General features: G+C 50.3%; 2 protein-coding genes across 2 annotated transcripts; both read right to left on the reverse strand.

The window, feature by feature from the left end:
- Positions 1-3,830: 3,830 nt before the first annotated feature.
- On the reverse strand, positions 3,831-6,742 carry LOC136502239 (tubulin-folding cofactor A-like). The gene is made up of 6 exons (XM_066497699.1): positions 6,655-6,742; positions 6,340-6,493; positions 5,603-5,689; positions 5,453-5,518; positions 5,245-5,385; positions 3,831-4,159 (listed from the first exon to the last, which is right to left on the reverse strand). The coding sequence occupies exons 2-6, from the start codon at positions 6,490-6,492 to the stop codon at positions 4,154-4,156; spliced, it is 453 nt and encodes a 150-aa protein (XP_066353796.1). The 5' UTR covers position 6,493; positions 6,655-6,742; the 3' UTR covers positions 3,831-4,153.
- Positions 6,743-10,775: 4,033 nt separating this feature from the next.
- Positions 10,776-12,931, reverse strand: LOC136501176 (large ribosomal subunit protein eL32z-like). Its single transcript, XM_066496669.1, has 4 exons — positions 12,825-12,931; positions 12,607-12,698; positions 11,228-11,409; positions 10,776-11,092 (listed from the first exon to the last, which is right to left on the reverse strand). Exons 2-4 carry the CDS (start codon positions 12,694-12,696, stop codon positions 10,963-10,965), a joined length of 402 nt encoding a protein of 133 aa, XP_066352766.1. The 5' UTR covers positions 12,697-12,698; positions 12,825-12,931; the 3' UTR covers positions 10,776-10,962.
- Between the last annotated feature and the right edge of the window lie 14,142 nt (positions 12,932-27,073).

Here is a 27,073-nt window from a genome sequence, read left to right on the forward strand (position 1 = left end):
TAAGCGAATCTACCTTGCATCTTCATACACCCTTTTATCTTGAAATACCCCAAGATGCTTAAACTATTAACATGAACCTCAAGCTCCAAAAACATGTGGGTTTACTACCAGAACCCATTAGCTTGAGATATCCCAAGCTTCGTCTAATACCTCAAGCTCATGAATAAGCCCCAAGGCGGCAGATCTTCCACCGCAAAATGTTCCAATCCGATCTATTATAGGTGGAAACTTTCCCACAATCCGGTGAAACATCCCCAACCCTTCTTCTCCACAACCCCGCTCTGTATTGATCTCCCCAAGAGCTCTTTTCTCTATCTACGGCCCTAACCACTATGTATGAGCTCGAGCTTCATCTTTACTTGACGAAACCTGCGGACAATTCCCGAGCAGCGATTGGGCCACGTCGCCTAAATCTTGCCGTCCACCTTAGCTATAGGACTTTCTAGGCACATCACGGAAACATAAGGCCCCTCGTATTCCCTTCGTAGCGCTGTGTAGAAGCCTAATCTCGAGCCCATCATCATTAGCCGACGTCCTCAATTCGTCGGCGGTTTTGCCGCCATCGAATAGACAAGCGCGGCATCGCCGGCCGTCGTCTTTGAGCTCTGGCCGAGCGTGGCTGAGCCGCAGCCGCCGCGTGCTGTGCGCCTCTGCCCGGCTATTAGCTTCATGAAATCATCATGACGCCATGGCCATGTCATATAGTCCCTTTTCCTCTTGGAAATAAAACTGGAAATACATGAATACATTTGCTCATCCCAGCCGTCCATTCCACAATCTGTGTCCAGGATCTCCTCATCCCGCACGCAGTACGATTTATTTTTATACAGATTAAGATAAAACCAGATAACAAACAGGGATAGAACTATGCAATATATACATGCTGAAATCTGTACATTCAGATGTAAATATTTTAGTAGCGAGCAAAATCTCAGTTTTATCATCTCTCTGCATTCGTATAAACACCAAAAGAACCTGTAGACTATAGTTGCCACGTATCTGAATTCGCATATACGCACCTCTTTTCTTTGTATTCTAATGAATTATTTCAACCTAGAAAATCACTACAAGAAGTTTTAAATTATCCGGCTCCACCTCTCTTCTTAAATTACTCGGCTACAACATCTAATTTTAACTCTGATGAAACCTAAATTATCCAGCAGTAGCCGGCTGCAGTAGTCACTGCTTTAGTGCTACTAATGAATATGTTGAAATAGTTTTTATATTTAGTATAATTGATTGAAACTTTTGCAATATATCAAACTATGGATATAGATACATTTAGCTTTAGTAAAAATATTCATCGATGCATTCATCAGTTTTAGTAAAAAAATTATTCACATGATATCTGACTGTGTTTTAAACCTTTTCCATGTTTTTATTTTTCACTTGCCCCCCTCTTTTTCTTCATTACTATACGCTGCTATTGTGATTATTTACTTACTAATTACTAATTCTGTTTCTTATGTTCCCAACTTATACAAAAAAATGTTTAAATGGACCATAAACTATATGGAACTGATCATACATGTCTGCCATACAAATTGCAACAAGAGACAATGTCCCATATAGAATAAATACAATATGAACAGACACATGCAAAAAAGAATGGAATGTATGAGATTACAGAAAATACAAGAGAAAAAAAGAAGAAAAAGAAAGAACACAATACCTAGAAACCATGGTAAAACGACATTGCCTGAACGTAGAGTGTAAGCATTCACATTTATCTGCGTCCCATGGTAGGTATACTTCACCCCAGAATATATGAAACATATGAAAGAGTCATATAATGAAAGATCATACTTGGGCATACCAGAACACAGATGCAAATACTGCAATGCAATGTTTTGGTTTGAGGAACGCAATGAAGATAAAAACAAGCATAATAGCCATTAAATCATTTTATTGGCATATAAAAAAATACAAATCAGAGCAACCTTTTCTATTCATGAGAAACATTAAACATCAACGGACAAAATCCAGATTTTTACGAATTAACAATATTTTCTTGCAATATTATTTCGTTATATTATCTGTTCAATAACTCCGCACAAGCATCTTATTAACAGCTTCTGTATAATGACATATTGTTATTAGCCTTGACATTATCATAATCTTAATGGCATATTTAAAATAATTTATCTAATTTGCAATTTCATATGACTATTAACCAAGATATCACTTTTCCTCACAAGCGAAAATATTTTTTGTCAGATAGATCTACAAAAGCATTTATTCAAAACTTTCCGGATGTTACTGGAGTTGCAGTCTGGAGCTTCTCACTAGAAATATAGCGACTCTGCAAGCCAAATGCAATTTACATTTTGTATTTTCAACAAAAAAAAATGATCTTCTAAGCATACTATACTGTTACCTTTATTAATTTGTTGTCAACTCTAGCATGATATGTTAAAAGACAAGTCGCGACATATTTTTCCCACAAGATTACAGTACTTTCTGAAAGTATTTTTTACGGTCAGTTTTTTTTGCTCCTCAAAGAAGCCAATGCCTGATCCAACTTACGCATCGTGTTACAGAAAAAATGACAGCTTGAGCATTTCGGGGTCCAGCTGTTAGCAAATAAATCATGGCCCATTCACAGGACAGCGCGGCAACGCCGCGCGTCTTTCTAGTGTGTGATGAATCCAACATTTAGAATAAGTTCTCCCGTTCCTAGAAAACCAAAACAACAAACAATGTCCAAATCGATAGCTGGAAAACCAAGACAACAAACAATCTCCAAATGGATAGCTGGATGTCCTCTGAATCGTTTATAGCCCGCGACCCCCCAGCGGACGGTCCATCAATTTCTACACCTGTCAGGTCAGAGGGCTCAAGGCTCACCGGTAGACACTTCATATGTTTGTGTGATCTTATAAAAATTCATATAAATTCCTGAAAAGGTGAAATAATTTTTGCTAACTTTCTTAGGATGTCTTCCACTTTTTTTTTCAAAATGTGTTTGCTTCACAATTATATTTATAATTTTAAGTGCAATTATAAATGATTTTGCTGGCTAAATTCATAACTAAATCTCTAGTGTTCTAAAAATCATGAAACCAATTTTATGAGTTTCCTTTAGGATATACAGACTAGCATATGGCAAAAATGTTTCTGTTTTCAGTTCTTGCGACGACCCTATTTAGTTGCAGCGATTTTTTTATACTAATCAGTGGCTCTATGACATTGTTATTGAATTCATATTATTGGCCCCGTTCGCTGGTCTGAAACTTGGCTGAAAAACACTGTTCCAGCTGAATTGTTGTGAGAGAAAAACACTGTTCCGGCTAAAAAAAGAAGCCGAAAAAGCCATTTTTAAGACAAGCGAACAGGTAAATTTGTATTATTGCGCGTCTGATCCGGATGGTGTGCTAAGAAGACACAATGTCTATACTGGTTCGGGCAGAATGTCCCTACGTCTAGTTCGCGACTGCTGCTCGTGTTACATGCATTGAAAAGTTCGTAGTAGGGGCCACTACGTAGAAAAACGTTTTTAGGGGTGGCTGATAACCATTTGTAGGGACGGTTTTGCCAGCCGCCCCTATGAAAGGGTGGCTACAAATCATGTATTTGTAGGGACGGTTCCCAGACCGCCCCTACAAATCGATTTGTAGAGGCGGTTGGTACTGTAGCTGCCCATACAAATCAATTTATAGGGGCGGTCTGGGAATACCAGCCGTCGAATTTATAGGGGCGGCTACAGTACCAACCGCCCTACAAATCATTTTTCCGCAAAAAAAAATAAATTTATAATTCAAATTCGACGGAAGGGCTGCTTAGCATACAGTTATTCATCTTAGCATTTTCACAAAGACATGAAAGACATGAAAATGATACTGAGATACATGGATGATTTTTCCTTTTTGATATCATAGTGCTTGGCATACAGTTGGTATGATATTCCAGGAAGTATCACAATATAAACTTTGGTGATATTCATGGATTACAGAACAAGTGAACACACAATAAATTTATAGAACAAGTGAACACACAATATAAACTTTGATGTTATAATTAAGACTTCGCAGGGACATATGTAATCCCTGGCTCCTATACTTACTGTTGTTGTTGCTGCTGTGGTGGTGGAGCTTGAAACCTTTGTGGTTGCCGCTCAAACTCTTGCTGTTGAAGTGCTATAGCTAGCTCCAGATCAGAGCTGCAAGCATAGGAGGGCCAATGTGGTAGCGTTAGAATTTAGATAACACATTAAAAGTGCTCAGGAGTGCACATCTATGATGATTCAGCACGTTGAGCACATTCAAAATTACAGTAAGGCATATATTGGTCATTCAAGTACATGCTAAGCCGACAGTCCGATACACAATGACAAAAAAACCATCAAATAGTCGAAGTTCAAGAAAGTTATTGCGCTTGGTTAACAGCAACAATCAACAGATCAGAAAAGAAACTATAGCTTCAACTAGCATATCATTTATAGCTCTACTAACGGATATTTTCTGCACAGTACCATTCATACAAGATTCACATGGTTGCTGAAATCCAAACTAGGAATGTTGTACACACAACAATAAAGCACAATGAGAAAAACAGGTAGGAAAAACATACTTTTCAGAAGTGTTGTCAAATTGAGCAAGATAATCCTATGAACAAAGATAAATTTGAACTAGTTAACATTAATGTACCTAATAACAACTACAGCAGTTTATTGATGTTATACATACAACAGTACTCATCATAGCTTGTTGTTCATTCCATGAATCATTTCTTGGAGTTTCAGCCTTAAAGGGTGTAAAGTTGATGGTAAGAAAATTATCAATCAGCTCCCCTGAAAATAAATCAATTTAAGTGTGAAGCCAAATATAGTAATTCTTGCATTGTACAAAGAGATTCACGCATGTACAAAAGTCAATAACAAAAAAAAAATCTCACATTGATGTTCTGTGGCCTTGTCATCCACGAAAGGGCTGCTTTCCCCAGTTTTGTCAGCCTGCTCAGCAAGAACCACCTCCCCCTCATACTAATCTACTATAGTCCAACACTCCAACTCCAATCTAATACAACCAAGCAAATCAAAACGTAAACGAAATGACTGTTAAATTTACATGTAAAAAAGGAATGTCACTTTTAAAAATCATAAAAGGGGTTTTTACGACCCTATAAACAATTGGATCCCTCCCAATATTAGGACAATAAGCAACTCCCAAATCAATCCCCAATACCATCTAGTATGCAATCACAGATGTAACATCATATCATAGAAAAGAAAAGAAGCACCCTTACCGCACAAGAGAGCTCCTCCCGAAGGCGATCCATACACGGCATGTTACCGGTGGCCGCTGCCTTCTCGCCAGATCTTGACGCCTCCTTGTTGCCCACAAGGACAACCTTCTCTTCCTCCTTGGCGGCCTTCACTTCCGATGCCTGCTAACAGTTCAGCAATCTGAGAGTTTTAAGTCTAATCTTCTGTTGGCTTGACAACTGCTTCAACCTCTGTGATTGTACTCTCAGCTTCTCCAATCTCAGCACCTTGCTCATTTGACTCCTTCAGTTCAGCCTGCAATTGATACAATCCTTGAAAAGGACAAAGAAAATAATGCACAATATTTAATTATATGGACACAAAATTTTTATGTCTTACCAGTGTTGCTTTCAAGTCAGCCAGTGCAGTTTCAAGTCGCTTGTGGCAGTCTGGGACCATCATCCTTGACTCAGCTAAAACATTCTCCTGCAGAGGTGAAGTTCAAGTTTCAGACAGACTTGTGAGTTCTGAGATCAGAACAACAGACAATTTCAACAGTGACTTTTCACAATCTCTGTTACATAAAGAGGAGAAAACCACTTCAGTGGCTTCATGTGGCCTGACAAATGCAGTGCATCTGAGAAATGAGAGATCAGTTTAATGCTAGGAGCCTAGGACAATGAAAACAGCAATGCGATGATCAACAACCAATTACTCCTATCCTTACAGCCTCAAGGATGTAATTCTTACCAGAATATAATTTTCAGCGACAATCCATTAACATGGCGTCTCCTCTCAATGTATGGGAAGGCAGAAACTTCAGACCCATAAATCATACTATTTTTTCCAAGGCTAAACTGAACCACCAATTACCGCACAGCAATCCGAAAGTATTACCTAACTAGATGCAGACTGAAAGACCAACGAGCAATACTATTATAAGAATTGTAAGCATATCAGATCACAACCAGTGGCAGGTATTGTAATGTAAACCTTCAGCAACACAACATACTAATATAATCTTAGGTTGCTAATTTGCAGCCACTAGGGAAGGGTGGGGTCAATAACTGCGTCAAGAGGAACAAAAATAGTAGTAGAAGAAGAATGCTATGAGAATCAGAGGGACTTGTCAGCACATGCTGTTTGAGATCGTAGGGATCGACGCCCTTCTCCTTCATGTCGGCGGTCTTGGCCGCCTCCTTCTCCACCTCCTTCTCGTACGAGCGCAGCTCCTTCACGATCCTCTTGCACGTCGACGTCTTGATCTTTAGATTCCCTAGCGTCGCCATCCTAGAATGCAAGAGGCAGGAACGGACCCAATAATTTGTGAACCCCCCCCCCCGAAGCCACATGCATACACTTAGACTTGTGATTAGATCAGATCCGGATAGGGTTCGGGACCGGGTGCTCAGTTTTGCAGAGAAGGATGGGGAGAGAGGGGGAAAGAGTACCTGCTGTGGTGGGCGCTCGTCGTCGACGAAGGGACCTAGGCAGCTGGGAGTAGGGTGGCGGCACCGGTGGTCGCTTGGCCCCGTTGATGCAGAAAACGGCCGAATCGAACGTATAGGCGAACTGAACGGGAGAAATGAAGAAAAATAGTAGACTGGTGTAAAAGCAGGGCTATTGCGCCGCCGTACCGGCGAGAACCCGAGCAGGAAACGAATTAGGCGGGTCGGCCGCCGTACCTGGTGCTGGATCCGGCGCTGCCGTCGGTGGAGGAGGTGGAGACCCGCCTCTTGCGACGGGACTCGTGGATGGGGGTGTCCTCAACGACCATCGCGGCAAGGACGGACTCCTCGTCCCACCCGGCAGAACCCCCGCCACCCTAGGGTGCGCCGCCGAGTGCCGCCGTGCGGAGAAGAGGGGGGTGCGACGTCGTGCGCCTCCGCTAGAGAGGGAGGTCCCGTCACCGCGTGGGGGAGAGGGAGGGCGGTGTGGGGGAGAGACGGAGGGGCTCGAAGAGAGTCGGAGGAGAGGGAGAGCGAGTGAGAGAGAGAGAGAGGGAGTTGAGACTGAGAGAGAGAGGAGGCAGTAGATATTTCGGACGGTTGGACCATACGTGGGGTATTTCTAGGGGTGGTTCAATCACCAGCCGTCCCTACAAATAGAAACACTGAGGGCGGCTGGTGATTGAGCCGCCCCTACAAATCCTATCCATTTGTAGGGGCGGCTCGTATCATCAGCCGCCCCTGTTGTTTCATTTGTAGGGGCGGCTGGTCTCGTGGATCCTGAGCACGTCACTGTAGGGGCGGCTGCATCACCAGCCGCCCCTAAAAAAATTATCCCGTTGCTAAAAACCATTTTCACGTAGTGGGCTACAAACGGGCGAGAGAGGGTCAGGTCCCAAGTCTCTGATGGAAAGGTCGAATGGATGCTGAGAACTCGGTTGCTGCTCAGCTATGTGTTCAAGGTTCGAGTCTAGTGGTTTCTGCTGTGATGCGGTGTGTCATGCAATGCGGTGAATCGATGCCCCTTAGTGCGGTGCCCTGCTTTCCCTTTTATGGACCAAGAGAGAGCATGGGTTACAGATGGGAGTGAAAACTCTAGTTTGGTTTTGGTTAATTGATGAAACCCTAAGTGCTAACTTAGTTTATCAAGATGATTATGAGATAGGTAGCACTACTCCAAGTGATGAAGCAATGGTGAAGATCATGACAATGGTGATGGTATGGTGATGATCAAATGCTTAAACTTGGAAAAGAAGAAAGAGAAAAACAAAAGGCTCAAGGCAAAGGTATAAAATGTAGGAGTCATTTTGTTTTAGTAATCAAGACACTTAGTGAGTGTGATCATATTTAGGATAGATAGCCGTACTATTAAGAGGAGTGAAACTCGTATCGAAATGCGGTTATCAAAGTGCCACTAGATGCTCTAATTCATTGCATATGCATTTAGGATCTAGTGAAGTACTAACACCCTTGAAAATGTTTGTGAAAATATGCTAACACATGTGCACAAGGTGATACACTTGGTGGTTGGCACATTTGAGCAAGGGTGAAGAGATTAGAGTTGAAATAGAGTTGGTCAAAATGATGCCAGCGTCGAGCGTGTGACCGGACGCTGACTGCCTGCGTCCGGTCGCGCTGACCTGGCGGCACAGTGCCTAGGGTTAACCACCGGACGCTGGACTATGTCCGGTCAAGGTGGACCGGACACGTCCGGTCGAAGAAATACACCTCGGGAAGCTTACTGGAAACGACCGGACGCTGGGGCTTCAGCGTCCGGTCAGTTTTGCCGAAGCGTCCGGTCAGCTTCGTAGCCGTTGAAATCTGACGAACAGCGTTTGAAGCTAGTGACATGTGGCGTCCATCGGGCGACCGGACGCTGAGGGCCAGCGTCCGGTCAAGTCTGACCGGAGCATCCGGTCAGCCCGCAGTGTGCCCAGTGAAGGGGTACAACGGCTCTATTTTGTGGGGGCTTCTATTTAATCCCTATGGCCGGCTCAAGCTCACTCTCTTGCATATTTTCATTGGTATAGCAACCTTGTGAGCTTAGATAAAGCATTCCCACTCATCTTCATCATTGATCCATCATCATTGTGAGATTGGGAGAGAATCCAAGTGCATTGCTTGAGTGATTGTATCTAGAGGCACTTGGTATTCGTGCTGCGCTACGGATTTCGCTTGTTTCTCTTGGTGGTTGCTACCACCGACGGTTGGAGCAGCGGTGGAGGATTGGCACGAGTTGGTGATTGTTCGTGGCTATCTCCGGTAATTGTAAGGGGAGTTGTACCTTCCCCGGCGGAGCACCGAAAGGTAACTCTAGTAAATTACTCGTGTCATTGAGTTACCTCACTTGTGGGTCAGTTCTTGCGGTGTCCTATCGTGTGGACGAGGTTTGTGAAACACCTCTTAGCCGTCGAACCACCAAGTGTTGGTCGACACAACGGGGACGTAGCGTGTTGGCAAGCACGTGAACCTCGGAAAAAAATCGATTGTCTCTTGTCTTTGGTATTTTCCCGGTGATTGGCTATATATTCATCTTATGATTGGTTCATCCCCTACACGTCGGTATAATCACCCTACTCACTTATTTACATTCTTGCAAACTAGTTGATGCAAGCTCTTTAGCGTAATTAGAATTGAGAGCTTGCTTGATTATTTACATTCATCTAGTTGAGCTCTTTAGAGTAGCAGGTTGAGAGCTCTTAGTGAGTAATTACATAGCAAGTTTATATGCCTAAGTAATCATTGCAACTAGAATTGTTGGATATGTGGCTTGCAACCCTTATAGAGCTAGAGCAAGTTTGTATTACATTATTTGTCATACTGATCAAATTGCTCTAGTTGATTTGTAGATTTTTAAATAGGCTATTCACCCCCCCTCTAGCCATATTAGGACCTTTTAAGTGGTATCAGAGCCGTGGTCACCATTTGATTGAAGGCTTAACAACCTCGGTGTTAAATTATGGCTCAAGTTGTGTTCAACCATGTGGGGGGCAAACCACCGTTCTTTGATGGCACATGCTATGATTATTGAAAGAGAAAGATGAGGATGTACCTTGGTTCAATCAATGATCAAGTATGGGAAGTGACCGAGAATGATTATGCTATCATCGATCCCGACAATCCCACCAACCAAGACAAGACCAACAAGCAATGCAACACAATGGCTCTCAACACCATATACAATGCTATTGATTCCAAGGTGTTTGAGCAAATCAAGGATTGTGAAAGAGCTAATGAGGTGTGAACAAGATTGGAGGAAACTTATGAGGACACACCGGAGGTGAAGAGTGACAAATTGTATATTCTCAAGGACAAGTTGACAAGCTTCAAGATGAAAGATGATGAGAGCGTTCCGGAGATGCTCCTGCTACTATTCCTTCACCCGTGTGGTCTCTGATGATGAAACCCCAACCACCGTTCCTCGTATCCTGGACGAAGGCCCCGTCGCTCCGGCTGTGGCGCACGCCGTCTCTGGATCACCCCTACAGTTGTACTCCCCATATTTCTTTTCGTTTTCTTAAGGTTCAGGACCTCACCGGTGACCTCCGCTCGTGTTAGCCCTCGTTCTCCTTTGTTTATCTTATTGCGGACACTCCACCATTTACATAATAAAATTACCGTCTTCAGTCGGTCCTCATACTTCAATTGCATTGTCGGACATGCAACAGTTCAATATCAGACCAGCATTGTCTCACAAATTAGCTTCAACGCTAGGCTGTTCCGGACCAGTCGCCAAAGAAAGTGCTTCAGTTTTGGAGGGAAGTCAATTTCCAGAGTTGGCACAACTGGCCCCGTTGATCAAAATGCCAGGCCAGAGTACCTTCATGACCAGGATTTATTGGTGTTGCCAAGATATGTTGGACGGCCTATTAACAGAAGATGTCTCGGACAAGCTGCTCGTCCCACCAGCACAGCGAAATTGCATGAGCATGTGTCTGATGTTTAGTTGTGTTGCTGCGACAATCCATGGGCATGTGCCAAACTTCTCATGCAACCAAACACAAAACACTTGGCTAGCCATATACAGGCCCCATTCTAGCCACTAATAAACCATAGCCTGGCTAAAAATAAGCCAAACCACTGTATTATCAACCAATGCCAGGATGACAGTTACGACACCAATGAAACCATGCAATGCAGATAATTAAGATAGATGTAAGGTAACAGTAGAATCTGCCACATAGAAGTCGCTACAGATGGAAAAAAGGTAGGAATATCTGGTATTCTCAGTACTAACAAAACACAGAGCATAGTAGTTTCCTACAGATGGGAATGACAAGATCCAGTACGTCCTTATGATAAGAAACCAAACTACTCATCCTCCTGGCTGCGGAGCCTAGCAAGCTTGTTGGTGACCACAATGTCGAGCTGCGCGGCACGCTCCACAATCTCCTTGCGCTTCTTGGTGGAGACGTTGTGGGCAATCTCGGCGCAGTAGGTCCTGTGTGTGCAAGGGACGGGCGCATTATATCAGTAAAAGAAACTGAGTGGAACTGGATTACATACTAGCAAACAGATCACAATCAGCAGGCACTGTTAATGACAAAAGAAAGGATTCGCAAATGCAAATAAATACCCGTTGTGCATCATGAGCAACTCCAGCTCAGAGACGTTGTGCACCACAAACTTCTTGAACTTGTTGGGGAGGTAATGCCTGGTTGACTTGTCAGAGCCGTAACCAATGTTGGGCATCAAGGTGCATCCCTTGAACTTCCTCCTGACACGGGAGTCAATACCCTTTGGCCTGCGCCAGCTTGGCTGTACAAAGAATAAAAAAGTCAAAATTAGTCTTCCATCATGCAGATAACGACAAAGATATGGGGTTAAAAATCACTCTCAAGAGATGACAGCAAGTAATTTGGATACGAAAAGCTAAATCAATTCAATAAATGAGAGAATTCTAGCTATCAGTAGAAGCATATATACAAGGGGTACTAACAACAAGAACCTCTTAGTTGCAGTAAAAATAGCATACAGCCATCCAGATAGTACGCAAGCCAAGTTTCAAAATTGAGTACAAATTTTGAAAACAATTGAACATATGATTAAAGTATTATTAAAACTTCCTTGTAATTAAAAATACAGAACTAGAAGCTAAATAGACAGAACAAAATGTTCTCCAGTACCAATGAAGCATTACCTAATTATAAAAATACAGAAGCTATAATCTGATACAAGATAACAGTACTAACATATTCAGAGAAAGATCAATTTGGTAGTGTCTATATACCGCACTGAAAACCATAAACCATGGCAATCAGTATTAACCGACTTGTGCAATCAAACAAACCTTCAAATGATACCATTTTAAAAAGGTGCAGTTACAAAATTTATAGTTGATAAACTGTACTAGTTGATGAGGACAACAGAACTAGAAGGAACCAAAATCGTTGCAGAACAACGGTATTTAATCATGTAAACAAGGAAAATCCAACATTTTATCTGTATCTCTACACAAAAATTAAGCAAGCGAAAATTCAATTGCACAAGGGACAAAACCAATATCCAAGTATCTAAGGATCTATGCTGTTATATGTATAACACTGGGAGCCCAAATACACTTCTTCAACCCAAACAGAAGCAGTGTATAACTTTCGACCATTGAGGAGGTTCAATGCTTCAGTTTCAAGCATCACCTGGCCGTTCCAGAAAACTATATCTGGGCTAGTTACAAAGATAAGCCGGTCAGATCTAGGTACGATCAAACCAGCGCTTGTGGCTAATTACAATTACAAATATTAACGGGACAGATCTATGCACGATTAAACCACGCACGTAATCATAAGGAACAAATCCTCGGGATAAATACTGTATCCATACATCATGTGTTAATCTAATCGCAAGGCAACTCAAGAATATCGCTGCTCTACAAACTATCGACTTCTATCAAGCACACAGATCCGGCTCCAAAGAGCGCAGTACATTCCAGAGATGAAAAGAAGAGGGTGAAGCAACCTTAAGGCACTTGTAGCGGTCGAGGTGGGGCCTCTTGAACTGCTTCACCCGCTTCTTCACGATCTTCTTCGTCAGCAGCGGCACCGCCATCTCTGCTCTCCGTCACGGATCACCGACAAGCAACAGCAAACACGCAGACGTGAGGCGAGGAACAAACAACGAGAAGAGGAACAAGGAAACCAGCGGAAGACTTTGGCCGACGAGGAGGCGGCAGACACCTTCTGATCGGAGCGCACCGAGCTGCGGAGGAAGCGAGCGAACGGGCGAGGCGCGAGGCGGCGGGGGCGGGGTTCCGAGGTGGCGAGGGGGCTCTTATACGGGCTAAAACCCTAGCCAGGAGAGACTGATCGGATGGACGGCTAGGATGTGCGTTAATGCAGCCGGACGGTTGGATCGGGGTGGATGGGCTCGTATGCTATTGGGCCTCAATTTGCTGAAAATGTCAGCTACCCAGAGAAGAAGAGGGCCAGTCTGAGTCCCTGGGCTGGGTCTGCTTTAAATGGCCTCCTTTATGTTATTAAGCCAGGTCCGGCCCAAATTATAACATCTCCTAACATTCAGCTAGTTCGCTGGTTGGTTTCTGTGCTGATAAGCTCGGCTGGTGCTGGTTTGTTGTGAGAGGAAAACACTGTATCATGGCTGATAAGCCCTGACTGAAACCAACAAACAAACATGCTGATTGTTGCTGCTTTCATACCAGACGCGTGGACTTCGAGAATTGCGAGTGTTGTATAATAGTTTTTTTTTTTACAAATGGCAGGCTCTGCCTTTTAATTAATTAATAAGAAATTGAAGTATCACGAAAAAAAAATGATAATGATTGTCCGTCCGTCCAAACCCTGGTCCGCCCTGCGGGGACCCCCTCCACCCATTGGATCGCACCAAGAAAATATCAGCGACATTTCTCTCTCGTGCCTCCCTACCTCTATTTTCTCTCTCATGTGCCTCCTGCGCTCCTCCCTCCCTCTCTCTCCAGAGCAAGCGAGCATCACGGCGCGGTGGCTCCTCCCTGCCTCCGCTTTTGTCTCTCGTGTGCCTCCAGCAATCCTTCCTCCCCCTCTCTTTGTAGTGCAGGCGAGCGTCCCGGCTCGGCGGCGCAGGACCTCGGCATGGCCTTAGCATGAGTGGACCACGATGTAGAGGCCTGAGCAGCTCTCGACATGATGGCGCAACAACGTTGACGGCCGGTCACGGGCAGACCAGCGCAGCAGGGTCGACACAAGTGGCTCCCCAGCAGATCTAGCTTCCCTGTCCCAGTCGTGTGGCTGTTGCCTCCCAGTTGCGTCGTGTAGCCGCCACCTACAAGCGCCGTTGGGCCGCTGCCTCCGGTGAACTCCACACGCCGACGAGCCTCCATTTCGTCCAAACAGTAATGTTGCGCTTGAAAGCGCATGTTGCAAGCATATGTTTCAAGTGTTTCAGATGTTTTCAGAGGTATGTTACAAAACTAGATCAGGATGTTACATATGTTGCAATGATTGTACGCGTATGTTGTAAGAGTCTGTTCTAAATGTTTCATCTGTCTTTTTCAGACGTATGTTGTAAGTGTGTGTTATCTGGATGTTGCATACATTTTGGCAATGGTTTTTCAAGCGTTTTCAGGTGTTTTTACAAGTGTTTCAGACATATGTTGTATGTTGTCAGGTACCATAAAAGGGGTCCCATAAGCAAAAACCGAAAAAATCGCTTAGACCCTGTCAAAATCAAAGCCAAGAGACAACTACTGGCTAACCCCCACCTTGTTCGAGGCTACCGATTCTCTGTCTCGCTCGACGCCTCGCACAAAAAGCCTCAGACAGGCTATCGATTCTTCGCCTCGCTCGAGGCCTCGCACGAAAGGCCTCGGACGGGGTACTGATTCTCCGCCTCGCTCGAGGCCCCGCACGTGAGGCCTCGGATGGGGAACCGATTCTCCGTCTCGCTCGAGGCCCCGCATGTAAAGCCTCGGACGAGATGCCAATTCTCCGCCACGCTCGAGGCCCCACACGTGAGGCCTCGGATGGGGAACCGATTCTCCGTCTCGCTCGAGGCCCCGCATGTAAAGCCTCGGATGAGATGCCAATTCTCTACCTCGCTCGAGGCTGGCTCAGCAACAACCCCGCCACCTCCGCCTCGACCGATCTCCTTGACGGAACGTCACGTCCAACTAAACGTGACCAACCACTCCCGCGACCTCAGTCGGACGACGGCTCGACACGACGGAGTGGCCGACGAGAGGGGAAGTCGCATCAACACTAGGCCGTCCAGGACAGGACGGGGCAGGGATTACCGGCTGCTGTGCTCGGTACTGTGCCCACGACTGACGCTCGCACTACACTGTTCTACCTAACCCCTGCTCCAAGAACAACGCGGCGTGGGGAGTCAAGTCTGGGTCACTGTAGCCTCGGAATCAGTGTATAGGACCAACTGCTCCCTCCGAGCCTCGGCAATCCATTTCAGGGTCTCGGTAGCCTCGGGATTCACGCCCGCCGAGCCCCCCACAATGGCTTGGCCTCGGCACCAACTGAGCCTCATCTCTTTACGCTGCGACACACAGCGACCGGCACGTCGTCCACCATGCCTTGTGTCAAGCTATCACTGGAGCTCCCACGTCGCACAGGATCGGGTGTGGCCGGCGCGTTGCTCCATTGCATCAAGGACAGGACCGCTCCGTCGACCATGCCGCCACAGTGACAAGCTACAGGGCTCGAAAATGCCACCTTCGCTCACAGGACGCCGCATAGCAAACACATGTATCACCCCTGTCCCCCCTTCAACTATAAAAGGGAGAGACCGGGGCCGTTTCTAGAGAGGCATATGCGCACAGACAGACGAGGACATACGAGATAGACGAACACACACACACACACACATTCACTTCCTCACCGCAAGAGATCAACATCTCAAGCAACCCACGTCGTTCCATGCAGAGACCTGGGGCTAGTTCCCTCTCTCGCCTTGCTTGTAAACCCCTACTACAAGCACCTCGGTGCAAGGAATACAAGATTGCTCTCTCAAACTGGACGTAGGGCATCTATTGCCTGAACCAGTATAAACCTTGTGTCTCTTTGCATCACCATCCGGGATTAGGGGCACGCAGTTCATTTTTCACTAGTTGGTTGGGGACCCCCGGTCCAAAACACCGATAGTGTTGTTTCCATATCGAACAAGATGGTACATTTTGTAGGCTCTTCGTCCTCCCCACAGCCCGGCCAGATCTTCACAGTTGGATCGATCTCCTGGATCATCAACGCTGACAGAGATGGAGAGATCATCGAGCCAGTGCAGACCGATTCTGCGTCGACCATCCCAACACCTGTGACTGTAGATATGATCTCGGAACTACCTTCGAGGTCGTCTTCATCAATAATTCGCCACCTGCTCCCCCGCTAGTAGGAGTTCTACTGCGTGTTAGCTTCGTCATCCTAACAAGTTCCGGATGGCAGACCCCGTACGACCACTACGTATCAGCACGGTGATCTGGTTTGGGAGCCTAGAGTTCATGTCTCTAGGACATGAGTACGATATGGTACTCCTCTCACCCAGAGCCCCATCGACCGACGACGACACCACGCACCAGTGGCCCAGGCGCAGGAGGCACCCAGGCCGCCGCTCTTGTCACGCTCGCCAGGCACGACACAGGTGGGACCACCCTGACACCATGCAAGCTCAGGGCGACGCACTGCGCTCCGCCAGTACCCCGTGCCCGGCTGTTGGTACAGAGTCCCCGATTGGGGACCTGTCTAGCCTAAGCCTAGGCAAGGGAAAGACGGCGGTGGCATGCAGCAACGCCCCGTCATCAAGCTCTGCCCCGCCACCTCTGGAGGAGTCAACTCTGGCGGAGCAAAGCCCAGCGATGGCACCATTCCCGTACCCCTTCGGGTTAAGAAATGCCGCCGCCACCTATGCTTCTGCCTACGCTTCCGCTCATACGGAGCCCTCAGGATGCCACCAACGCTTCGCCCTCGACCTCGACGCCATGACCTCGACCCACACCCACGCTGACTCCTCGGAGGAGGACGAGGCGTGGGCCAGAGAGGACTTCTCCGGGTTCCGTGACCCTGAAGCCATGCGCCGCTTCCTGGCCACGAGCGACTACTGCTTCGGCTACTCCGACTCTGATGACGAAGGCACTTACGACCCCACTCGTGAGTGCTTCCACGTCGAGCTCGGGATGTCGAGCACGGACAATGAGGACGAAGGGGTAGGTTCTCGCTCCCTGTCCCCTGAGGGGGCGGGCGGCGTCGCACCTCCATGCATTGAGCCTCGAGCAGCGCGGAACGAGAACCTTGCCCCCGAGCAACTTCGATGCCCAGACCTGGAGCAGCTTCGTGAGCTTCAGGCCAAGGTCGAACAAGACCGACTCCTTCTACAGTAGCTTCGAGACACTCTCGAGCAAGAGTAGTGGGGTCGCGGTGATGGCGGAGCATCCCGGCGGAGGGCTCGCGACGTCAACCGCTGCATCAACAACAACAAAGGGGCGAGCAACCCCCTATCTTCAACCGTGCTAGCTAGAACATCACGGCGGCAGCAATGCTGCTCCGGGCGATGCCCGAGCCCTCTACCATGGAGGGGCGACGGGCTCACAGCGAGCTCCGAGACCTCCTTGAGACTGCCGCGGTGCAGCAGGCCAAAAGTTCCGCCTCTCGACAGTGCAGAGGCGCCTCGGAACTTCCCATGGCACCACCTCGGCAGGATAGGGAGGCCTCGGTTCATCCCGAGCCCGCTCAGGCCCCGACGGCCAATAGGGTCCCCTCGGTGCATGATCGCCTCGGCAACCGACACGAGGCGTAAGGCGACCACGATGTGGTCAGTAGGCGACGGCACCACGACAATGAGAGGCCCACCCGAGGCTACCATCCGCATTGAGGTGGCCGCTACGACAGTGGGGAGGACCGCAATCCTTCTCCTGAGCCGCCTGGCCCTTAAGTCTTTAGCAGAGCTATCCGCGCTGCTCACTTCCCGGCCTAGTTTCAGCAACCGGCCAACCTCACGAAGTACAGCGGTGAGACCAATCCCGAACTTTGGCTGGCCGATTACCGCCTGGCTTGTCAGTTAGGCGGCGCGGACGATGACCTGCTCATCATCCGCAACCTCCCGTTGTTCCTGTCAGACTTGACGTGAGCTTGGCTCGAACACCTCCCTCCCTCGTAGATCCACAACTGGCACGACTTGGTAAGGGTCTTCGTCGGGAACTTTCAGGGCACATACGTGTGCCCTGGGAACTCCTGGGACCTCAAGAGTTGTCGCCAGAGGCCGGACGAGTCTCTCCAAGACTTCATCCGGCGCTTCTCCAAGCAATGCACCGAGTTGCCAAGCGTCGGTGACTCAGAAATTATCCAGGCTTTCCTCTCCGGTACCACCTGTCGAGACCTGGTCCAAGAGTTAGGCCGGAACGTGCCGACCTTGGCGGCCGTGCTCCTCGACATTGCCACCAACTTCGCCTCGGGCGAAGAGGCTGTCGGAGCCATCTTCCCCAACAATGAAGCCAAGGGGAAGCGGAGGGATGAGGCCCCCATGGCCTTGGCTCCCCACCTCCCCAAGAAAAAGAAGAAGGATCGCCAGGGGAAGCAAGAAGTCCTCGAGGCCAGCCTAGTCGTAGCCGCAGAGCGCAATAATCCTCGAGGCCCCAGAGGCCCCGGGCTCTTCGACGATATGCTTAAGAAACACTGCCCTTACCACTAGGGCCCGGTAAAGCACACCCTCGAAGAGTGCACCATGCTCCGGCGTTACTACGCCAAGCTTGGGCTCCCCAGCGACGAGGCCAAGAGGAGGGATGCCGACAATCAGGACGACGACAAGGACGACAGGTTCCTCAAGGTGCACAACGCCTTCATGATCTTTGGCGGGCCTTCAGCGTGCCTCACGGCATGCCAGCGAAAGAGGGAGCACCAGGAGGTCTTCTCAGTGAAGGTGGTCGCTCCTCGATACCTCGACTGGTCTCGGGAGGCGATCACCTTTGATCGAGACGACCACCCCGATTATGTCCCAAACCTAGGGCAGTACCCACTCGTCGTTGACCCGATCATCGGCAACACTTGGCTCACTAAGGTGTTGATGGATGGAGGCAGCAGCCTCAACATGCTCTACGCCAACACCCTAGAACTCCTAGAGCTCGACCAGTCACAGCTCCAAGGTGACGCCGCGCCTTTCCACGGCATCGTGCCAGGGAAATGCACGTGACCCCTCGGGCGCATCGACCTACCTATCTGCTTCGGTACTCCCTCCAACTATCGCAAGGAGGTCCTCACCTTTGAGGTGATTGGGTTCAAGGGAACGTACCACGCCATCCTGGGGTGGCCGTGCTATGCCAAGTTCATGGCGATCCCCAACTACAGCTACCTCAAGCTCAAGATGCCGGGCCCCAAATGGCGTCATCACTATCGAGTCCACATACGAGCATGCATACGACTATGACATCAAATGCATCGAGTACACCGAGGCTCTCGTGGAGGCCGAGACCCTCATCGTCAACCTCGACCAGCTTGGTAGCGAGGCGCCTAACTCCAAGCGTCGCGCCGGGACATTTGAGCCCACGGAGGCCGTCAAGCTTGTCCCGGTCGACCCCATCTACCCCGACGACCGGGCACTGAGGATCAGTGCCACCCTCGATATCAAATAGGAAGCCATGCTCGTTGACTTTCTTCGCGCGAATGCCGATGTATTCACGTGGAGTCCCTCGGACATGCTGGGCATACTAAGGGAGGTCGCTGAGCATGCCTTGGACATCTAGGCTAGCTCTAGACTGGTGAAGCAGCGCCTGCGCTGATTCGATGAAGAAAAGCGTAGGGCCATCGGCGAGGAGGTGCAGAAGCTTTTGGCGGCCGGATTCATCAAGGAAGTGTCTCATCTGGAGTGGTTAGCTAATCCTGTATTAGTTAAGAAGAAAAATGGGAAGTGGAGAATGTGTGTAGACTACACCGGTCTGAACAAAGCATGTCCAAAAGTCCCTTTCCCATTACCTCGAATCGACCAAATCATCGACTCCACTGCGGGATGTGAAACCCTATCCTTCCTTGATGCGTATTCTGGTTACCATCAAATCAAGATGAAAGAATCCGACTAGCTCACGACTTCTTTCATCACACTATTCGGCATGTACTGCTATGTGACTATGCCGTTCGGCCTCAGAAACGCAGTGGCCACATACCAGTGGTGCATGACCTAGGTCTTTGGTGAGCACATCGGGCGAACCATCGAGACCTACGTGGATGACATCGTGGTCAAGTCTAGGAAGGCCAGTGATCTCGTCAATGACTTGGAGAAAGCCTTCAAATGCCTCAGAGAGAAGGGCATCAAGCTCAACCCCAAAAAGTGTGTCTTCGGGGTCCCCCGAGGCATGCTCTTGGGATTCATAGTCTCAGAACGCGGCATCGAGGCCAACCCGGAAAAGGTCTCGGCTGTGACCAACATGGGACCGATCCATGACCTTAAGGGAGTACAGAGGGTTATAGGATGCCTTGCGGCCTTGAGCCGCTTCATCTCACGCCTTGGCGAAAAAGGCTTGCCTCTGTACCGCCTCTTGAGGAAATCGGAACGCTTTTCTTGGACCCCCGAGGCTGAAGAAGCCCTCGCCAAGCTCAAGGCATTGCTCACCAATCCTCCTGTCCTGGTACCGCTAGCCAAGGGCGAGGCCCTCTTACTCTACATCATCGCAACAACCCAGGTGGTCAGCGTGGCTGTGGTGGTCAAGAAGCAGGAAGAAGGGCATGCTCTACTCATCCAACGACATGTTTACTTCATCAGCGAAGTGCTCTCCGAGACTAAGACACGCTACCCCTACATCTAGAAACTGATCTACACCATAGTCTTGGCTCGACGCAAGCTGCGTCACTACTTCGAGTCCCACCCGGTGACCGTGGTGTCGTCTTTCCCCCTAGGAGAGATAATCCATAACCAGGAGGCCTCAGGTAGGATAGCCAAGTGGGTCATCGAACTGATGGGGGAAGCCCTGTCTTTCGCGCCTCGGACCGACGGCTTGTGCGATGAGCCAAGACTTACGTCCTCAGCAACGGCGAGTTGTACAGGCGAAGCCCATCTGGCGTCCTCCAACGATGCATCACCACCAAGGCAGGTCAAGCCCTACTTTGGGACTTGCACACGGGAGTCTGCGGGCACCATGCAGCACCTCGGACGCTCGTCGGAAATGCCTTCCGCCAAGGGTTCTGCTGGCCAACGACAGTTGTTGATGCCACCAAGCTCGTACGCTCCTATGAGGGATGCCAGTACTACGCGCGGCAGACGCACCTCCCGGCCTAAGCCCTCCAGACCATCCCCATTACATGGCCATTCGTCGTGTGGGGGCTCAACATGGTTGGGCCTCTATAGAAGGCCCCCGAGGGTACACCCATCTGCTGGTAGCAATCGATAAGTTCTCCAAGCAGATCAAGGCACGTCTGATCAATCAAATCAAGTCCGAGCAAGCGGTGCTGTTCTTCACTGATATCATCCACAGGTTCAGGGTTCCGAACACCATCATCACTGACAACGGGACGCAATTCACCGGCCACAAGTTCCTGACGTTCTGCGACGACCACCATATCCGTGTGGCCTAGTCGGCCGTAGGACACCCTAGGACAAACGGCCAAGTAGAGTGTGCCAACGGTATGATCCTACAAGGCCTAAAGCCAAGAATATACATCCGATTGAAGAAATTTGGCAAGAAATGGCTTGCCGAACTCCCGTCGGTCATCTAGAGCCTGAGGAACACCCAAGCCGAGCCATGGGGTTCACACCATTCTCCCTAGTCTATGGAGCCGAGGCCATCCTCCCCACTGACTTGGAGTATAGTTCCCCGAGGCTTCATGCCTACAACGAGCAGAGCAACCGCACTACCCGTGAGGACGCCCTCGACCAACTGGAGGAAGCCCGAGACATTGCGCTACTACATTCGGCCAAGTACCAGCAAGCCCTACGATGCTACCAAGCCAGGCGCATTCAAACCCAAGACCTGAAGGTGGGCGACCTGGTGCTGAGACCGAGGCAGAGCAATAAGGACCGCCACAAGCTGACCCCGCCATGGGAAGGACCGTACATCGTTGCCCAAGTGCTGAAGCCCAGGACCTACAAGCTAGCCAACGAGAAGGGCGAAATCCTCACCAATGCTTGGAACATAGAATAGCTACGTCGCTTTTACCCTTAAATTTCCAAGCATTGTATACATTATTTCTCAAAATACAATAAAGAAGCATTCTTTAATTGTTCTAATTTTTGAGAAACCCCCCGGGCCCATCGCGGGCCTCAGCGTTACGATAACACCATAAGGGAGACTCGGCTCTACCTCTGCAGAGGTGCCCACTACGGGGCTGGAACAAGACACGGCTCTGCCTCTGCAGAATCGAGCCTCCCTCGGGGGCTAGAAGGGGGGACTCCCCCCTAAGTCCCACGCACCATTTTTAGTCGTTTTTCGAAAAAAAATTCTATGCCAAACTCTCTAGCATGCTCTGACAAATCGATCGTAAAAAACCTAAGGACCAAAAGACTATCTCAAGGCCAAAAGGTCGGCCGAGTCACGAGATGGCCTACGCCTCCGGGCTCGACACTCCCTCACTACCTTTTGCCTGAGGGGCAGCTTAGGCTCCGAGGAAGTTTTTTGCAAGAGATATGTTCAGAGACGAGACAGAGGGCAGAGGCTCGGAAATACAATAAAAACGATTAAGAAGTGAAGACGCAAGTACTTTAGAAAAGGCCTCGATGGCCACAAGCGTTACGGTACAATAATAATCCTAATTTATTTACACGGCCCCTTTGCCCTAGGTCAAGGCTCAGGGTCTCCAGCGTTGGCAGATGGCGTGGGAGGAACCACCTCCTCTTCGAACAGCTTCGCCAGCGCCGTGCCGGGGCCCTCAACCACCTCCATTAGCTTCGTGACCTCCTCATCGGCCTCCTCGTCATCCTCACCCAAGACGTAGCCGTCACTAACGGCCTCGAGGTCGATGCTGACGTAGTGCGAGGAGACAACGGCCGGGGCGCTTGACGCCCAAGTGCAATGCCCCCCAGAGTCGCTCGTGCACTTGGCCGCTCAACGCGGCCAAGCGGCTCCTAAGGGGGCTGCCTGACTCAACCCCCTCAACCTCTAGGGCCTTGCAGACGGTACGGGCGGCGCTCTGCAGCGCGTTGTGCTCCCCGATCTTGACCTCGAGCACCGCCTGCACTGCGATAGAGGCCTCAGCTGCCCGGGAGACCTCCTTCTCCAACCCTGCGCCAAAACAAGCAGGATGGGGTTAAGCGCAAAAGAAAATAAGCCAAATAGGGGTGAAGCCCTACGGGACTCACCCTTGGCTTTCTCTTTCCAGCGCTGGACCTCGGCCAGGGAGGCCTTGGCTTTCTCCTTCTAGCACTGGACCTCAACCTGAGAAGCCTCGGCCGCCCTAGAAGCCTCCTTCTGCAGCTCTGCATCACACCAGGGAGTTAGGGGTCAAACACAAGAAAAACAAATAAAACAAGGGGAACAGGACACACCCTCGGCCTTTCCCTTCCAGACTAGAGCCTCGGTCTGGGAGGCCTCGGCCACCTTGAGGGCCTCTATCAGGGCGCCTTTCATCAGTAGGTGCGCGCCCTGCTCCGCCCCCAGCTGCCCAGCGAGGACCTTGGTAGAGGCCATCGCTTCTTCAGCCCGGGACCTAAAGGTGTCCCGATTGCCGGCCACCTAGGTCAGCTCCTCCTCCAACTCCTTGATCCGCGCCGCCAAAGGGGCGGCCTACTCCCGAGCTGTGGCCGCCTCGGCCTTCATATCAGCACAGCGAAGGCAGAGGTCCTCCACCTCCATGCTCCGTGCCGATAGAAGCTCATTGGCATTGGCGAGTAGGTCCTTCTGCTGCTGAAGCTGGTCCCAGACGTCCCTCTCCCGCCAGAGGAACAATAACTTCCTGAAGGACCGGGCCTCGAGATCCTGATAGGTAGAACGGACGTCAAGCGCTACGAGAAAACTCGGCAAAAAGATGACACCGCACGAGAAAAGAAGACGCGTACCTGGGTGACCCCGGGTAGATCGTCAGCCATGATGGACAGCGCTATCCGTAGCGACCGCTCCACTAGACGGCGGTATTGCTTGAAGGTGTCCCACCGCCCCCCTTGGCTGCGTCCTCGAGGGCGAACAGAGGCTCCCCCTCAGGGTCATCCTGGCTCCGCCACAAGACACGTGGGTGATCCCACCCGCGGGGCTTGGGTTGTACCCACATGAGGGCCGAGCTTCCCTCGCTAGAGGTCGAAGCCAGCTGCTCCATGGTGCTGGACGCCTCGGCATCCGCCACCTCCTTCCCTCGGGAAGTATTGTCGGAGGAGATCGAATGGACCTCCACTTCCTGGGTGCTCTCCAGCAACGGCGGTGGGCCTTGGACCGGGGGTGGTATTGAAGCTTGCCCCGCCTCCGTCTCCACTTCCTGGGCCACTGGCTTCGCCGTGCTCATGCCGGCTCCCGCCACCCTGGCCTCAGTGGTCTTAGGGGCTCCGGTCCCTGCCACTTCGGCCTCGGTGGTCCTAGGCGCCCCGGCCTCCATCGCCTCGGCCTCAGAAGCCGGGGGGCCTCGGCCTCGCCCTCGGTGGCCTCAGCAACTGAGGGCGCCTCGGCCCCATCTGACTCGCGGGCCTCGGCCCTGCGGGGCGTAGGCTCCTCCTCCCCTGCTTGCTTCGTGGCCACCTTGGTAGCCTCTCCCTGGGTGACCGGCTCCTTTAGGTCGGTCCTCGTCGATGCCATGCCACGTTGTACGGTGGCTTGCGCCTCCACCACCCATTGGGCGATGGAGCTGGTGCTCACCTTGAGCGCCTTACGCGGCACCAAGGCGGGCACTTTCGCCTGACGCTTCCGGCTGAAAGCAAAACACCGACGAGGTCAACAAACGACCAAGGAACGAATGGGAGATGCTGCCAACTCCGCCGAAAAAACACTCACCTTGAACGGGGGCACAACCTGTCGGATACCATAAAAAGGGGTACCCTAAGCAAGAACCGAAAAGATTGCTTAGACCTTATAAATATCAAAGCCGAAGGACAACCACGGGGCCTTGGCCGATTCTCTGATTCGCCCCACCGAGGCCCTCTCGCCGAGGCCTTCTCGCTGAGGCCGAGTCTCCGATTCGCCCCGCCGAGGCCCTCTCGCCGAGGCTGATTCTCCGATTCGCCCCGCCGAGGCCCTCTCGCCGAGGCCGAGTCTCCGATTCGCCCCGCCGAGGCCCTCTCGCAGAGACCGAGTCTCCGATTCGCCCCACTAAGGCCCTCTCGCCGAGGCCTTCTCACCAAGGCAGTCCCTCTGGTAGGTTGTCCCATCCATTTAATGTGCCTGAATGCATCTGCTACATCAGCCACGACTGGCAAGGTACAGCAACAGGAGCGATGGGACAACGGTCAAATCTCCTTTTTACCATCCCTTACTGATGGTGCAGGGGTTGCCATGCCCTGCGGACACATGCCCTGCACTTTTCCACCTAAACCAGGTACGATGCTGACCGCCAAGGCCCCCGCCTCATACACAGGTCACCTCCAAGGCCTCGGCAAATCAGGCCCTAGCGCGGTTAGCTACGACCTGCCAGGCCTCGGCACCCCACCAAGTCAAAAAATCCATAGGGCATGGCATGTCACCTACAGTGGAGGCCATGCTGACTAGACGTCAACAAGGACTCCTACGACTTCAACAGCCTCGGGCATGGCCTGCGTGACGCACCAGTGATCAAGTACCAATTGCCATTCCCGACACTGTACTGCTACAGGGATAGTGTACTAGATCTTCCTTCTAAGGCTCCACGTGTAGCTCTCTCATGTATTCCTGGCTCCCTCCTTACAGCTATGAAAGGGGGCAGCCAGGGCCATTTCTGGGGCCGACTCCAATGGGCACACACCCTCCCGCGCAGAGGCACCCACAAAAACATCACCCTGTAACACCCATACTCCCGGGCCGCCTGAGAGCAACGTCTCAAGTAGCCCGCATCACTCCACGCCGAGACCTGGGACTAGCTCCCTCTCTCACCCAGCTTGTAACCCCCTACTACTAGCACTTCGGTGCAAGGAATACAAGATCGATCTCTCAGACTAGACGTAGGGCATTGATTGCCTGAACTAGTATAAACCTTGTGTCTCTTTGCATCACCATCCAGGATTAGGGGCACGCAGTTCAAATTCACTAGTTGGTAGAAGACCCCCGGTCCGAAACACCGATAGTTGGCGCACCAGGTAGGGGTATACTGCATGTAAGCTTAATCATCCCAACAAGTCCCGGATGGCAGACCCCATACGACCACTACATCTTGGCACAATGATCTGGTTCGGGAGCCTAGAGTTCATGTCTCTAGGATACAAGTACGACATGGTACTCCTCCCACCCAGAGCCCCGTCAATCGACGGCGACATCACGCACCAGCAGCCTAGGCGCGGGCGGCTCCCAAGCCGCCGCTCTTGTCACGCTCGCCAGGCGCAACGCAGGCAGGACCACCTCGACACCGCACGAGCTCATGGTGGCGCACCGCGTTCTGCCGGCACCCCATGTCCAGCTGTTGGCACAAGGTCCATGGTTGGGGACCTGACTTGCCTGAGCCTAGACATGGGCAAAACATCGGCGGCATGCAGCGATGCCCCATCGGTATCCCATGCCCGGCTGTTCGTACAGAGTCCCTGGTTGGGGACTTGTCTAGCTTAAGCCTGGGCAGGGGAAAGACGCCGGTGGCGCGGAGCGACGTCCTACCATCAAGCTCTGCCCCACCACCTCCTGAGGAGCCGATTTCTTTCATCACCCCATTCGACATGTACTGCTATGTGACTATGCCATTCAGTCTTAGAAATGCAGGGGCCATGTACCAGCGGTGCACCACCCAGGTCTTGGGTGAGCACATCAGGCGAACCATCGAGGCCGGCATGGACGACATCAAGGACAAGTCCAGGAAGGCCAGTGACCTCATCGACGACTTGGAAGTTGGTGGCCCGCCCAAGTACTAAAGCATTGGACCTACAAGCTGGCCTACGAGAAGGGCGAAATCCTCACCAACACTTAGAACATAGAACAGATACGTCGCTTCTACCCTTAAATTCCCAAGCGTCATACAATTTTCCTCGAAATACAATAAAGAAGCGTTCTTTAATTGTTCTAAATTTTCGAGGAACCCCCCGAGCCCATCGGTACGGGTTCGGCGTTACGATAACGCTAGGGGGAGACTCGACTCTGCCTGTGTAGAACCGAGCCTCCCTCGGGAGCTAGGGGGGAACCTCCCCCCCAAATCCCAAACTCTGTCTCAAACTCTGACAAATCAATTGCAAAAACCTAAGGACCGAAAGTTCGCCTCGAGGCCAAAAGGCCGGCCGAGCCGCGAGACAGCCTACGCCTCTAGGCTATGGCAACTCCCTCACCACCTTTCGCCCGAGGGGCAGCTTAGGCTCTAAGGAAGTTTTTGCAAAGGACTTGTCTAAAAACGAGACAGGGGGACACCGTTTTTTAGTCGTCTTTTCGAAAAATTTCCTACGCCGAACTCTCTCGCGTACTCTGACAAATCAATTGTAAAAAACC

Source organism: Miscanthus floridulus, chromosome 13 (assembly GCF_019320115.1).
Source record: "Miscanthus floridulus cultivar M001 chromosome 13, ASM1932011v1, whole genome shotgun sequence".
Taxonomy (NCBI): Eukaryota; Viridiplantae; Streptophyta; class Magnoliopsida; order Poales; family Poaceae; genus Miscanthus; species Miscanthus floridulus.

What these genes read in the sequence shown, in the direction of transcription:
- LOC136502239 (XM_066497699.1), bottom strand. Translation starts at nt 6,492, where the DNA reads ATGGCGACGCTAGGGAATCTAAAGATCAAGACGTCGACGTGCAAGAGG. An exon ending in CTGACTTGAAAGCAACACTG is followed by an intron (nt 5,519 to 5,602) that starts GTAAGACATAAA and finishes TATCAATTGCAG; the next exon opens with GCTGAACTGAAGGAGTCAAA. An exon ending in CTGAGAGTACAATCACAGAG is followed by an intron (nt 5,386 to 5,452) that starts GTTGAAGCAGTT and finishes AACTGTTAGCAG; the next exon opens with GCATCGGAAGTGAAGGCCGC.
- LOC136501176 (XM_066496669.1), bottom strand. Translation starts at nt 12,696, where the DNA reads ATGGCGGTGCCGCTGCTGACGAAGAAGATCGTGAAGAAGCGGGTGAAG. An exon ending in ACCGCTACAAGTGCCTTAAG is followed by an intron (nt 11,410 to 12,606) that starts GTTGCTTCACCC and finishes TTCTTTGTACAG; the next exon opens with CCAAGCTGGCGCAGGCCAAA. An exon ending in TTGCTCATGATGCACAACGG is followed by an intron (nt 11,093 to 11,227) that starts GTATTTATTTGC and finishes TTGCACACACAG; the next exon opens with GACCTACTGCGCCGAGATTG.